Raw genomic sequence first — 15,928 nt, forward strand, 5'->3', positions numbered from 1 at the left:
AGAAGGGAACAACATAAACAAAAAGTTAAGGGCATCCTCAGAGGGGAAGCCTAGGCTTTGCTGAAGAAAAGCTGTTGATTTTTTTTTTCTCCTTTCCCAAGTTAAATTCTTCATCACAAGTTGGCTAGGCTGCCCTGTAGGCACAATTCCATGTATCTGCATAGAGAGTCTTTGATAAAAAAATGACTTTTCAGAGTCGTTTATTTTTGCACAAAAGGCTGCAGTCTGTAGATGGAATGTGTAGCTACCCACAACCAAACCTTCAGCATACCTTCATACTCAGAAATACTCATTTTCATGAGAGATTAATTTCAGCTAGTAACTTTCCTTTCAGCCGTTGTTATTAATGGCCCCCTAGTAAGACACAGAACTGGTCAATACAAACACTGGTATCGTGCTAAGAAAGTCTAGAAAGTAAAGCTTTTTCTTTACCCCCCCAAATGAAACTCGCTGAATATGCTGAAAATAAGGGTTTTGTTTCCATAGAGAACTTAGGGAAAAAAACACTTCAACATCTGTTACAGCTAGATGGCACACCTTTACAGCATTATTAGTGTCATCCATACTCTCTTTCAGCTTTCTTACTTGACATTTCTTGATCACATGGTACCATCTAACTTACAAACTCTGGCTTTTCTCAGCAGGGAAGAATTTCTGCCAGTTCCTTCATATATCACATCATTTTTACCCCGACAGCTTGATGATATTAAAAATTCCCTATATGTAGAAGAGAAAAAGTCATACAGGTATTCCTTTATCAGCATATACTTTTAACAGAAAAGGCTGAGAGTACTGGCGGCACTTTTGTTATGAATAGAGAACTGCAGCAGAAAGCTTTGTAGCACTTTATTCACTAAATGCCCAAAAGTCGTTTTTCAAAGGTGAAGCACTGAGTTACTGAATTTTTCCAAGTTAGCCAATTCAGGAAGTTTTTCTGGTCTATTATTTTCAACACCTCAGTGTACATGGCAACTGCTTTTCACTCAGAATGCAATGGGAAAAATCCCCCGTGTTTCTGAAGACTGTATCTCATCATTAGGGTGTTTTTAAAAGCAGGTTAGACTTTCTCAAAGAACAGAACACAATTCTACCTATCTTCCTGTCTCTCCCGAATTTGCGCAGTTAAAGTATTTTCTTAAGCTCCAGACCAGTAGTAGTTTTTTTTTTACTCCTGTAGTCCATTACACAGAACCAGGCATTTCTTATTAGGAGGGTCACAAACACTAGCTAAGCAAAGAAAGCCTACTACTAGTTTGTTGAAACTAGCCCACGTAAAATGGATAGGGGTTTGCAAACAGACAGATTGTTAACGGTGTTCCGATACCTCAGCAAAGTGATCGCATGCCCTTTAAATATTAAGGGACTCATTCATCTTGTTTCCAGAATGAAAGTTATGAAATATCTAAACCAGAAAGCCAAAAATCAAACCCAACACTTAATATTTGTAAACATTTCTGACACACAAAAAACAAGGAAAAAAGAAAACCTGTTGTTCAACAAGTTGAAAATCATGAGCTTTCAAAAATGAATGTACATAAAATATACTTAGACACAGAAAAAAGCCATATAAACTCTACATGCTTCCGAACTGGCGTTCTTAAAGCTTTAAAACTATTTTTGAAGGGAGAAGCACTGCTGCTAGTCCCGCCGTACGCGTCCCATCAGCCTGCACCAGAGCCAGCCACCAGGAAAGCATCCGACAGCAAAGCTCCCTCTCCAGACCAGGATGTACCACTAACATGAGCATCAGTCAGCCAAGATCGCCCTGCAGCATAGACAGAGAATTAACTGCCAGCCAGGCTGTGGCTCCAGAGTTTACAGGTGTGCTCGACTTTCCCACAGCTAAATACTAAATAAATACTAAAGAGAGGCACAAGTGAGCAAACCACAGCCAGGTACCGCACCGGTGAAGGCTGACCCCAAAACACCCTGCTCCAAGAACGGTGAAGAATTTTATTTCCCAGGTGCTAACTCGGGCAGTAACCACAGTTTAGCACAAGAATCACCAGGGACAACATATTACAGTCTCAAGTCTCACCACCTTATTTCTAGTGACTACTTTCCATTCTCCCCATTCCTCACCCTGCACCCCAAAACAAGTACCAGCCCCAAATGCAACCACCCTGCTCACACGCTGAAGGCAGGCACAACAGTTTAGACAACAGGAACAGTAGCTGTACAAATTATTTTTGCCAAAGGACACTCAGCAGGCACAGAGAAGTAACTGCATTCCTTGTGCCAGACAATTTTGCACTAGTAATGGAAAAAACTAGTTTTTCCATGAGGCATGTACCATGAACCCAGTGATTTATGCATGAGGCATCTTCATTTTTCTATCTATGTTAAGCACTGGGGGGGTTAGTGCTTTTGAAAATTTATATATAGACAGACAAGTGTGGAAGTAACTTTAAAAACAACATTAAAAGGTGGGTGTAACATTTCAGTAAAATTGAAGAGACTTTCAGGGTGGACTACAGGAAACATCATGGTCCTGCTGGACAGAGATGGGTGTTTTCTTTCACCAATTAAGAGTTAACTGCCAGACAAAGCAGACTATGCCACTACGCGGGGTCTGCAGGGTCTCAGCAAAGAAGGGAGGCACCAAGGTCCTGAAAAGCCCTTCAGTCAACACAGCTTACACCCACCACCCCATACCCATCCTCCCAGAAGCCACATGCCAGAAAAAGCAGCCTTATTCACCAGCATCATGGAGCTCACACCAAGCTGTGGTCAACACAGTTATCTCACTTCCACAGTGTACTTGTTACCTGTACTTTTAGCTGTGCCAGCGTAACTTTTCATGGTAAACAAGGTCTTGAAGCTGCAGTGACAGACAGACATGGCAGCCACCAGGGATGGGGGCCTCCAGGTAATAGCAATGCTAGGAAGTCTTTAGAAGAAAAAAAAAAACCAACCCACCACCAAAAAACCCCCCAACAAACCAAACGCCAGCAAACCTCCCTGCCCTGCAGCATGGCTAGCCCATGCTATCTTTCTGTTAGCACACATTACTTCAGCAAAGGTATGAAGAAATAGGCCCCTGGACCAACAACAGCTTGTTCTCAGCAGAACCACAGGCTTACTGGCACCAGGAAAACAACTTTTACTAGAACAGCTTGTTCTGCCGAGGGCGGCAGGGACAGGGAAAAGACAGGCATTTCATCAAAGCACTTCTAAACTGCCAGCATATTCCCCGTCTTCAAATTAGGATGATTTTTCCAAACCAGACTACTGGGGGAAAAGGATTCTTGAGAGACAGCTGCAGAGCAGTTATGAGAGACAGACTTTCTAAGCTGTGCTTGCAAAGATGAATTACCTCAGAATATACCTTTTTAAGCACAATCTAACAAACTGCAGAAGCACAACAACACTCAAAGCAATTTCTTACCATGTCTACAATTCTCCACAGATGTAGATGTTCCTTTAATGCTATGCATTTTAATAATTCCTTTCCACTTCAGATGCTAGCAGATACTCCTATTTTGAACTGTAATGCCCATAACTCCGCTCAGGGAAGAGACACATGCACTCATGCTCTCCCACATACCTCACATACACACACCAGCTGCTAAGTACCACTGTGCCATGAAGGAGTTGTTCATGCATCAATGAATACATCATTTGCTGCTTATAGAGTATGTATATGTACATATATATTTTGATAGTATATGGCATTCTAGGCAAAAAAGCATATAGAATGAAAATACTACCATATTGTGAGTTTGCTCTTCTGTTTCTTTTTACAAAGGGCTTCTGCTGTACTCCTCCTGCTTCAGTTTTGGTGAATCGGGGCGTAGGGGTGTTTTTGTTGTTTGTTATTCTTTGTTGCTGTTTTTTTGTTGCCTTTTTTCTTTTTCTTTTTTTTTTTAAGTACAAAAATGACACCCACATTTTTTAGAGTTCTGAGAATGAGCTTTACTGTTGTCTCTGAGGTTAAACATTACCAATTTGCTTGTGGAACTTTCTCTAAACATTAAAGCAGGGACATTATTTTCTCTTAACCCGACAGGTAGCGTTGCAAAATCAAACTACAAGAAAACTTCAGGTTACTGGTACAATAAACACTTGATACAACTAAAAATGACAGCTCTACACTCTAAACAATATCTAAGCCTCAATTAACCCAGAAGACAAACATCTTCATGAAGCATATGGCACCTGTGATGAAGATTGCCTATTCAAAACTGCCTGGTCACCTCAGCTTGACAATGGTGGAAAGAGTACTAACATTAACAGAGCACCTCCTCAAATGCAGCTTTGTGCCTGCACACCTGCTTCTTCTCCCTGCCTGCCACCTCTCCCTTTCTCTTACAAGAACAAGGCAGCAAAAGAAGTGCACTTTTTAAAACCTGTGCAGTAAAATAAGGTGATCAATAATTTGTGCACCTCAGCAACGTATAAGGGAGCTGGGGGCTGGCTCTGCACAAAGCAACCGTCACAGCCTAGAGGAAAGTCGGGTGGGAAGGACCCTGCCTCTCCCTGCTTCCCACAGCTGCTTCCTTCTATATAGATCTAGAATGCAACTTCTCTTCCCCAAACTGGCTGTGAATATGCAACTGTGGAAAATCTGCTCACAGCACATGCAGTAGCTCTTCTCTGTTCCCCATAAAAACATTCTGCCGGCGCAATGCAGCTCTATATTAATCCACCTACGATAACACCGCATTTTGGAGCGAGATCTGCCCCAGCCACTTGCTCCACCCCAGACAGGGCTACGTGTGTCTTCTCAATTTTATCATGGATACAGCCAAACTGCAGCAGCCAAAATTGCAAAACGTAACATAGCCAGTACTTTTTTTACTCTTAACACACCGCAGGGAAAAAAAAAATCTCCACATTGTATTCAAGCCTGAACAGGATGAGTACTTTTTTTTTTTTTTTTTTGGGTGGCTCAGGCATCTCTACGTTAAAGTAACCTTCACCAACCTGCTTGCAAGCTAAGCAGTAAACCAGCCTCTGTGCTCTGGACCACCCTGGAGAACTTGTCCTCACTTCACTGTCATCCACCTCACAAAGAGTAATGTCTTTGTAGCATCATGTACTTCACTGAGACAGCTTTCCTCTTATATTTTGAAGGCATTTAAAAGCTTCATGCCATCATTCGCTGTGGCTATGCTCTGAAGAAAAGCGCTGAAGAGAATTTATGCAGTTCATTAAAAGCTTTTTTCCTGCTATTCGTGCTGCATCTTGCAGTTGAGCTAGCAAATTATTTTCTCATAAACAGCAGCGAGAAGATGCCTCTCTCCACAATACAGATTCACACCAAGGAAAACTATGTCATCTAAGGAAACATTCCCTTCTATACCAGCTCAGGCATACCACGTCAATAGTGTTTCTAAGTTTTCAAGAGTCTGCTACAACCTGGAATCCCCACCGCAAACAAAAAAGCCCCAAAACACCAAAACCCAACAAACCTACTTCAAAAAATCCACTTCCCTGTGAGCATCTCTTCTCCATGGGGTAGCTTCAGCTGCAGGCCAGCCCCAATGCAACAGACTACAGGCTCAGAAAGTCCAAGGAACTGTGAACTGAAAATCCCCAGCAGCCCGCAAAACATGCCATGGATTAGCCAGGCGTTCTGCTCTGGACAAGACGGAGTTGTATTTCTACAGGCAGGGCTAGTAGCAGTGTACAAGCAAAACCGACAGTGGTTCACAGTACGTTTTAGCTTTCAGTAGATAGGTAGACTCCAACAAGACATTGTTTCAGCCCTTCTTCACCTGTATCAGCTGACTGGAATGCAGCATCACCAATACTGACATTTGCCTGTATCAACAGGACCCACGAAGCAAACAAGTTATGAAATGTGTCTTTAGATCTGGCCTGGAAAGCTGTGAAACGACATAGAACAAAATCAAACTGCATCATTCAGCATAGCTTCTCCCCAGGGAAAAGCCTCCAGGGTATTCCCTTTAGCAGAAACCGTTCTGCTGCATTTACCACGTTTTAAATGCAGACATGGCCACATCTTATTTCTGCACAGCATCACCTTTTTTTTCTACCAAAATGATTGGTACAGCCTTGTTTCAACACTCTTCTGGGTCTAGCTGGTACAACGTGGCTTTAGGGAATGGAAACAGAGGGTTTCCCAGACTGCTGTCCATCACTATCCTTCCCTGCAGGGCTGACTCAGGAGAAAGAGCAAGGTGAGCCCAGCAGGGGCGATAGCACAACACTCAGATTTCACATTGTTCTAAGTATGCTCCTGTATTCACCTATGCGCAAAGATTAGGGAATTGCATTCATTCTGCATACCCGCAATCACACTAGTCATGACCGCTTCAAAAGGCAAGTTATATGACAATCGGAAATTTTTAGCATCCACAGCGACAAAGTATTTATTTATCCATCAATTTTAAGTAAGCGTAATCGATGAGGTCTACAGGTGATTTAAAATGACCCCAACCAGCCTGAGAAAAGCAGCCTACATCTTCAATAAGGAAGCTATTCACCTAAAGATCCTCAGCTTGCGACCGCTGCAGTAGAGCACACATTTTTAATGAAGAGGGAAGCAGAAGAGAGATGGGCTTAGCTAAGGAGCCATACCCTCACGGATCGCTGGTACCAGCCGACGGACAGCACAGGTGCCAGTCTGTCCCACGCACCTCCTAGGGGTCCTGCCGTACCTCAGAGCAGCCAAACAGCACGTGATGAACATCATGTCATGCTTCATAAGAAAGTAAACTCGTCCTCATTCAGATCGATTCTGCTTCTACTCACATGTTCCCGAATATGCCATAAAAACCTGACACAGGCCCTACTGCCCAGGGGCACTACAGGCAGCACATCATCTGCACATTCCAGAAGCAAGTGCATAGAAAGCTACAGCTGCAAACCTACAGCTCAGCTAGCAACTTGAAACAAAAATAATACGAAAATCTACATTATACACAAAACAGCGCTAACTGGATAATAGTTTCTCCACCTAATGGCCTGGATATAAGCTATTTACAGCAGCCACTGGTACAAGCTCATCATTCTCAAATAGCTGAAACAAAAACATACCCAACTCACCACACAATCACTTCTCAAGATTTACTCTTTTAAAAAATGTCATGGCATCCATTAGCACATCAATTTCTCAGTCATGACTACTATAGTTTTTAAAATACTGAAGAGCAGCAACAGGCATGTTTTATCACCTTGTTTTCCTTCCCCTTCCACCCTTCAAAACAGGGAAACCCAAATACTAGGCGAGCTGCCCAGGATCACAGCACTGAAGCTGAAGAAAGGATGCAGGATTTTCTTGTTGTTACCAAACAAGCATCCTCCCAAATGTCACATCCCTTTCACCAGCTGAAACACACAGCATCTGAGAAATAGCAAACCCAAGCAGATGGAAGAGTGCCCGAAGGCTTCAAACAGAGCGATACCCAAAACGCTATGCTGCTCTGTATCATGCCCACCTCAACAGTAATTTACTGAGCTTGCAAAAATTGTTCATATTTGTTACAATGGAGAAAGGCACACAAAAAGCTCACCCACACCTTTGGTCGACTATCTAGCAAAGTAAACCCTCTGTCATGTTTTGGCAAATGAGTTCTGGAGACGTGCAGCCTCTCAGTCCCACGCAGTATAACTCCAGTTATTTATTGTAAATATAAAGTCATGCCTCACTGTGGAGTAAAAGCTTCTACACACCCACAAAGCACAAATCTCCTGGACTGAGACAGACACCCCTGCTGACCTGTGCCACCAAAACAGAAATACCACAAGCACCAGCCTTTCCAGCAAATGTAACCTCTTCTCCTGCAAGAGACTAATTTCTGCTCCTCATATTCACTCCTACTCTCTTCTAAACGTCTTAAAATGAAAAACAATCAGAGATTTTAACACTGATCTGCAGGGATACAGAGGTTACCCTCTTACTCACTACACTGAAATGCTCTGACGCAGCTTTACAGCTTGGGCACCTCACAGCATCCTAACAAAAGCAAAAGCTAAGGCACCCGACAGAGGAGAAGGGAGGACACAGAACGGCAGGTGCACATCTTGTCTCCGTGCCCATCTCAAGCACTAGGTGTGGGCCACAGTCCTTTCACCTGCCCCACATGGATCCAGCCCTCGCTCCCAGTTTGGACCACTCAACGTACAAAACTGGATTCTCTGCACCATTCCCTTTACAAGTTAGGGATGTGGTTCACTGACTCCAGGGCCAGCCTTGCCCTTTCTCAGCCCGTTTGCCCAGGCTGGGGGGCTCCTGCTTGGGACCTGACTCCCATGTGCCCCCCTGCCACCCGAGAAAATGGCTGGGTGACCTCTGGGACATCAAGCATGTCCCTGGCCTTGGAGTCAAGCCAAGCTTCAAGGCCAGCCAGCAGCGCCAAGATTTATGCTGTATCCTCTCTTAGCAGGCAGGCCTATTAGAGCAATGCGCTGATAATGCAGGCCAGTAAATCATGCGAATAAGTGACTGCACAAAGGAAAGAAAAAAAAAAAGCTGAAAAATTAAACCTTTGCCTTTGTTAAGTACTCCCAGTCTCCCCACATGCAGAGAGAGCAGGCAAGCAGAGCTAGAGAAGAGTTCAGCTACTAACGAAGCAATCCATCTTCCCAAACCTCAGGGCTCTGTCATTTTGCAGCCTGTAATTTAAAGCCAGCTCTTGGCTTCAAACCTGCAGAAAAGCACCACTGTGAAAACACACCGCGAGTGCCAAACTGCTGTGTAAGATACATCACCATTTATTTATTTTTTTTCCCCTTGCCTGGAGGAAAGGGGAGCAGGGGGGGTGGGCTGTTTGGTGTGGGACTGCAGAGCAAAGAGAGGAGTTTCTCTCTTCGGCGTTTCTGAGATGCCCATTAAAGCATCGTAAAAGCTAAAAAGCATTTAACAGGTACCTTAAATAGCACTGCTTCATCAAGTACTACGCCTTAAGAAAAGCTGCCTCCCCCATGCTGAGTGTGAAATTCACTTTAGGCAGGATGCCCCCCTGAGAGCGGGCAAGAAGCCGTTTCTTTAAAAACGCAGCTAGCTGGAAAAAAAGTATTTAACCAAGATCGGTCTATTCGCTTGAATTTTGCTCCCTGACAGCAACTCCAGTGCATTCTCCCTCCTCACACTCCACGACCATTTTCCACCCTCCCAGATTTGCACACAAGCAGACACAACCTGCTTCCATTTTACGCAGCCAGCCCTCCAGCCCGACCACATATAAACCATTCACCGCCTCGTACAACGCTGCTGTAAGCAACCACAGAAACCTGTTTACGCCAGGGCTGGTTACAAGAGGGAAGAAAATCACCAAAACCCCAGCCGAACAGTCGCCAAGTCCATAAGGGAGAAGAAAATCAGTTTCAAAAGAGCTGTTAACTTGCCGGGTAGGGGGAGGTCTGACAGGGCGCTGTTAAGGCGCTGGTTTTCCTGCTACGAGAAAGTTGGTGCCGAGAAGCGGCGGCGGGGGGCGGGCGCGCCAGCCAGGGGCTGCCCGGGACGCGGCGCCAAACCCGCCGCCAACCGTGCCAGGAAAGGAGAGAGGCCGCCGTTACCAACACCAGGCTATGCAAAAGCCCTCGGTAGCATCCGCAGACAGAAATTAAAAATAAAAATAATAATTAAAAAAGTTATTTAATGCCGTACCTCGACTGGGCAGCCATCGTGAAGTTTACGCTGCCAAGCGTCCTCTATCCATCAGCTCCTTCCCCAGCTGTCCAGGCTCTACCCCCCTGCCAAGATCTCTTCCATTTGCCGGCTGCCCTCCCTGCCCGGTCCCCGCGAACGGGCCCCTCCGAAGTGTCACGGCGGCCTCCCGCGCCCCGGCTCCCCGCGCCCCGGCTGCCCGGCGCAGGGGCGGGCTACGCTCATTTTGATCGACATCCGGGCACCGGGCCCTCCCCCGGCCCCGCGCATTCCCGGCCGCCGGGGAGCGTGATGGGGCCCTCGCACTTTCAGCTGAGGGGGGGGCACACAGCGCCGCTGGAAAGCCAAAGGCTGGCTCGCAGCTTGCCAGCGCCAGCACCGCCCGCCACCGCGGCCCGCTGCCATTTTATTCCACCGCTGTTTTCTGCGAGCGGGGCTTGCGGCAGCACACCCACGCCAGGCGGCACATCCACCCCCTCTTTACCCACCCTCTCATGGTACGACCCAACCTCCTTAAAAGGATATGCTGTGGTGCCCGCGCAAGGAAGCTGCGCGATTGCGCGAGGCGCGGGAAGGCGCGGGACGCGCAGGGGTCAGCGGCTGCGCCTGCAGGGCCCGGGCCGCGGGGTGCGTGCGGGGGTGTTTCTCCGTCTGTCTGGTTTTTGCAGAGAAACAGCAGAAAATGGCTCAGGGGGGTTGCACCCCGAATGAGGAACCCAGCTGTGAAGGTGAATCCCACCCGGCCGCAGAGATGCAGCAAGGAGGCAGGTGCCCACACTCGACACCGCACGTTAAGGAGCCTGCAGATTGCTACTGCGGTTTCTGCTGGGCTCCTGCCCTGACCATGGCACGTAGACTCACGCGGAAAGCAGCAATACCTAGCCCTTGCTCTGGGTGTTCCTCAGCACAATTATAAAAATAACCTACTCCTGCAACTCCTTTCCACCAGTAATTAACCAGGCATTCAGCAGGCAGACATTTATCCAAGATCGCTTTGGCTCTTCCCAGCAGGCACTGCACAGCTGAGATTTCTACCAACACTGCAGTAAGATTACACTCCTCATTCTCTCTTTTAAAGCACAACTTGTGTCAAAGTACTCAGCAGTTGCCAGTAGAAGAGTTTATACCCCATTCCTGGCCCATTACAACTTCAAAAGCTCATTTATATAAAGCTTCCACAAGCATATTAATTTTAAGGACATAATTTTAAAACATAAATACAAATCAGAAAATGTTTGGCGGTTTTCCCCACTCTTTTCCTTTGCCCAAAAAGGAAAAATGCTTCAGGGGGAGGCTCCTCACGCTCTGTCCCTACTCCAACACGGGGTCCCTCCCACAGGAGACAGTTTTCCACAAACTTCTCCAACGTAAGACCTTCCCACAGGCTGCAGTTCTTCACACACTGCTCCAGTGTGGGTCCCTGCCATGGGGTGCAGTCCTTCAGGGACAGGCTGCCCCAGCATGGGTCCCCCACAGGTCACAAGCCTGGCCAGCAAACCTGCTCCAGCCTGGGCTCCTCTCTCCACAAATCCTCCCAGGAGCCTGCTCCAGCACAGGCTGCCCAGGGGATCACAGCCTCCTTCAGGCATCCACCTGCTCTGACATGGGGCCCTCCCCAGGCTGCAGGTGGATATCTGCCCCACCATGGACCTCCACGGGCTGAGGGGCACAGCCTGCCTCACCATGGGCTTCACCATGGGCTGCAGGGGAATCTCTGCTCCAGTGCCTGGACACCTCCTGCCTCAATGACCTTGGGGTCTGCAGAGTTGCTCTCACACACTCTCACTCCTCCATTCCGTGGCTGAAGCTGCCTTTGCTTTGCTTCAGCTGCGCCCCTCCCCCCCCCCTTCTTAAATACATTATCCCAGAGGTGCTACCACTTCTCACTGAAGCCACCCCTGTAGACGCCCCCTGCTAAGAAATCGGTCATATAAGCACTTTCACTGTTCGAAAGAACTTGCGAGGTAGAAACAAGGACAAGAAAGCATCAGAAAACACTCTCCGCTTCCTTATGTCCTCCCAGCTTTTACAGAGCTCTGTGGTATTCAGTCACTTTTGACCACAAAATGCATTTTCCCCTCTCAAAGCATTAATCTGACCTATCACTACCTTAATTTCTGTTATTTATTATAGTACAGCAGTGTCTCAGATGACACAACCTACAAGTGTAGCTCCACTTGCCGCCATGTATACTAACCCATGGACATCGTTCTTTCCCTGTGGCAAACAAGGCCAAGGAAAAGGGATAAACAAGTAACAGGGAGAGCTGCTTTCCTCTTTAAAAACCCTCTCCAGCTGATCACATAAATTTTCTTAGTCCAGATAGCTCAGACTGGAGATTTCCATACAGGTTATCTCCTTGAAGATTAAATAAAACTCATCTCAGCTCTTTCAGGCAGAAAAGTAGATGATGGAAAATAGAGACTTGCCACGACAACTAAGCTTTCTCCAGGAAAAAACGTCCAGAACAACATGCTTTGTTTGCACCAAAAGTTTCTAGCAGTTTTCCACCCCCTCCTCCTTGAAAAGCACTTATTCAAGTGCTTCTTGATTGCAGTATTGTGAAAAGGGATTGATGTTTAACAGTGTGTTAGCTTTATGGCAAGGCCTTCGGCATTGATCCAAGGCATACAAGGCTGTGCCAAGGCAAGGCACCTGCACTGGAAGCACAGAGGCTTCCCAAGAGAACAAGGACTGTGAAGAAATGCAGCAGCAGGAGACAAACCTCCATGTCATCATTCAACTTCTGTATTTCAGTGTTCGTCTCACTCAGAGAGTGCCTATGCAACTCTCTGAGACTGTAAAAGAAAAATCTAACCCCACTTCACATTGCCAGGTGAGGACTGCCTACCATCAATTTCTTCAAAGCACACAGCAGACACCTCTGCTGAGACTCTGAAGAGATTGCCAACCTGCAGATAAATCAAAAGGTTGACCAAATAAAACTGCAGCTCAGAAACAGCTACTGGCATTTTTAATATTTTTTTAATTTGTATTTTTACACACCCCCAAAACACAGATATGCTGTGATGAAAAGGATGCTGTCGTTTTTGCAAAGGCAGGCACTCCAAAATTAAGGAACATTAGTATCACCTACAACCAGGCAATAATGACAGAGTCTTTCAAGACATGGCCATGAACCACCTAGAAACCACTTTTAATCCTTGGGCCAAACGTATTCCGGGAGTGAAACAGCTGCTCACAGAAGAAAGGGAGTTAACGTTTACAACAAGCTCTTCGGGCCTTGTTCCTGAAGCCTCTACCTCATTCCTCTCAGTCCACAGCTCCGCTGGGCTTCTTGCAGCAGTAGCACCACCATCCCAATTGGGTCCTAGGCAGACCCTTCCCAGAGCATCAGTGCCATGAAAAGCACCAGGCTGGTTCAACAGGCCCCTGTAGCAGTGACACCGTGCTACAGATCTCCCTATATGCGGCTGCAGTTGGCAGAAAGACTGTTTTATTAGGCAGTACCTGAGCAACAGAGCCAGCAGAAGTCATTGCCTTCTCATCTCCAAAGCTCTGGTGCCTCATTGCTTGTGAGCTCCCGATTTCTAGGGACCATGCTGTATGTACAGAACAACATTTTGTGGCCAAACTGGCCCTGGGAAATCCTGCCTTTCTCACTAAATTGTTACCTGAACCTTACTTAAATCATCTAAATTTTGATAAATGGTATTCTTTACCTAATGGTCTCTTCTCTTCCCCCAGTTTGTGTCACACTGAGTTTGGTTTAACAGTGAATTCAAATAAAAAGTGGATTAATTTCACTTGTTAAAAAAGATCAACGAAGTCACCATAACGTCATGCTACACATGCTCCCTGAAAAGAGCTTGTAAGTAAAATCAATACTCAAATTTGAAACGTTAGCACACACCAAAGAAAAAACCAGCCCAACAAAAAAACCAAACATCACAGAGCACAGGAGGGGAATATCAAGATCCTGCCAACTACTAGAAGAGAGGAAAAAACACTATCAGGAATCAAAGCAGGGAAGGACTGGGAGACTAGGACACCAGGACTAGACTTTCCCAGCAGTGCTCTCAGTGATTTAACAACATACTACTACTAAATTGCAGGGCTTCTCCTTTCCTTGGAAGACCCAGGAAAAGGAAAAGCAAAGAACGCTGGAAGCATCATGTATGGAAAACAGCATCTCAAGTTTGCTGAAGTTATAAAAGGAGTTTTAAAATTAAACTGAGCATTCTCTCTGTTAAAAATTTAACAGGGAAGATAATCAACTGAACAACAACACTGTATTACTTTCAGATTTTCTATAACATCCCAACAATCCCACTTACTTACTGAAGTTTCCCAAAAAGCCAAAGCAGGCAGGTGCCTGCTTTCTCCTAACAAAGGTAAGTCATAATTCCTGAGCTGGCCTGGCAGCCACTTTCCATTTTTAGGGAAGGAGAGGCAGGGCAGAGCACTGAACATCCCACCTAGAATAAAGCCTCAGAAATCCTATGCCACAAATGTTTCACATGAAGCAAATGCCATTCTGATGCTTTTTTAAAAGTTTCAGACACACAACCAAGGGAACAGCCGAGAGGCCCTGCGTTCCCCACCTCTGGTTTCTGGCTTACCAGTTGCCCTAAAACAAAATTATGCTTTTTTTTGTTGGAAGATTTGATGAAAACTGGTAAATTCCTGTGGAACATTTTCAGTCAGACAAATAAGTGTTTCCCTGAAGAAAGCTTTCTGTCAGAATATATCCTGTCAGCTGCTGACCCCTCCCTTACATCTATTTAAGATGAGCAAACTGCAGCTTTTCCTACCTGGTCTTTTTATTTTATTTTATTCACTGATCAGGGATTAAAGTTTCCCTTTTTCAGGTCCTTGCCCCTGAAAGTAGTATTGCAAATGAAGGAAACTGTCTCCATTAAGCAAAACACAAACAAAAGGAATAAATAAAATAAGCTTTTCATACTCTTCAGCTCATGGTAAGTTCAGAAATGTTCATGCGGTGAAGAGGATTACCAAAGAAACACTTCTTGAAAACCTAACAGGAAAAGCTTCCTGCAGGTGATCCTAGTTCCACATGTATTTAAGCTATTTATGAGCATTTTAAGTAAAGAAGATCCGTTCTTATCTACCTATGCATTGAATGAGAATGGAGTTCTCCAGACATGAAGCTTGTGATTTAAATACCGCATAGAAATGCAAATCCAACTGAAAAAGAAACGAGGGTGTGCAGGCAACCTGGGTGCTATGTTTCTTAGTTTTGAACTCCTGAAAATGCCAGACTACTGACCTCAGGCATCAGTGGTAAAGCATAGGATGTGGGTACATTACATGTATTTTATGTACACAGCACCATCTCAGTTGGCCATATAGCTACGCATATCTGGACATGCTGACCAAAAGGAAGCTGGCATTTACAAGGGAGGGGAAAAAAAAAAATCCCAAACCCAAGAAGACTCAGAAGTTCAAGCATTAAGTGACAACGTTTTGCAATAAGGTGCAGATGCTGATACATTGCCAAAATCAGTACCTACAGCATCTACAGCAGGGTCCAGCACTCATACAGAAGGAAGATCAGTATCTCTTTGCTCACCGATAACACCTGCCATGCCTCAGTCCACACACCCATGGATTTTCAAAGCAAGCACATGGTATTTTATCTCCAGCCTAGTTCACCTATTCAACTTATTCCTCCCAAAGCATCTGAAAGTTTTCCACAACTCTAGAAAGCTTGAGGAAGCCATTCTTTAAGTCTGTAATTCTTCACCTGCTATAAAATTTATAAAATTTCTTGGGCCTTTTTGGTTATAATGCTGTTTAGGGGTTTGGGTGGGCATGCATAGGGGTAGTATTATTAAAGAAATCTTTGCACATCTTTGTTTTCAAGAAGTGTTAAATAAAATAAACCAAAGAACAACAACGTTAACAGCAGCCATCAATACCTAGCTTTTGTTGCAAGAATCCAACAAATCTGAATCAAGGACTGCTCAAAAGGGAACACAGCATCACTTAACTGAGGAAAAAACATGCAATTTGACATTATACTAATAAATGTATGATAATCCATTAAGTTTGTGGGACAAATCCCAGAAGCTTACAGTACTGTGAAACAATTAATCAAGCACTGAGTACCAACGAAGAAGGAATAGATACCAAGCTATATTAAAATAATTAAACACATGGCTCGATAAGCTGTTGTGAGTGGTTTAGGTCACTTAAAGAATCACCATCAAAGGCATTAGCTAAATAGTTTTAATATGAATTTTTAGGAGTGTAACTTCACAAAGTTCAGTGGCAAGGTTCACTATTACTTATTACATAGATAAATCACACAAAGAAGAACCAAATTAAAAAATTAGGTTGGAATGATTTACACAGAGACTAAAGATG

At 45.1% G+C, this 15,928-nt stretch overlaps 1 protein-coding gene across 4 annotated transcripts in view; it reads right to left on the reverse strand.

Moving 5' to 3' along the window:
* AFF1 (ALF transcription elongation factor 1) overlaps positions 1-9,806 on the reverse strand; it is a 99,089-nt gene extending 89,283 nt beyond the window's left edge. For 3 of the 4 annotated variants that reach the window (XM_055794966.1, XM_055794965.1, XM_027795103.2), the window contains exon 1: positions 9,578-9,806. In XM_055794966.1, coding sequence (XP_055650941.1) covers positions 9,578-9,594 — 17 coding nt within the window. In that variant the 5' untranslated portion in view covers positions 9,595-9,806. Of the gene's footprint in view, positions 1-3,710; positions 4,826-9,577 lie in introns of those variants that run through there. The other variant, XM_027795109.2, reaches the window with a different exon arrangement.
* Between the last annotated feature and the right edge of the window lie 6,122 nt (positions 9,807-15,928).

The sequence above is a fragment of the Falco peregrinus genome, chromosome 2, assembly GCF_023634155.1.
Source record: "Falco peregrinus isolate bFalPer1 chromosome 2, bFalPer1.pri, whole genome shotgun sequence".
Taxonomy (NCBI): domain Eukaryota; kingdom Metazoa; phylum Chordata; class Aves; order Falconiformes; family Falconidae; genus Falco; species Falco peregrinus.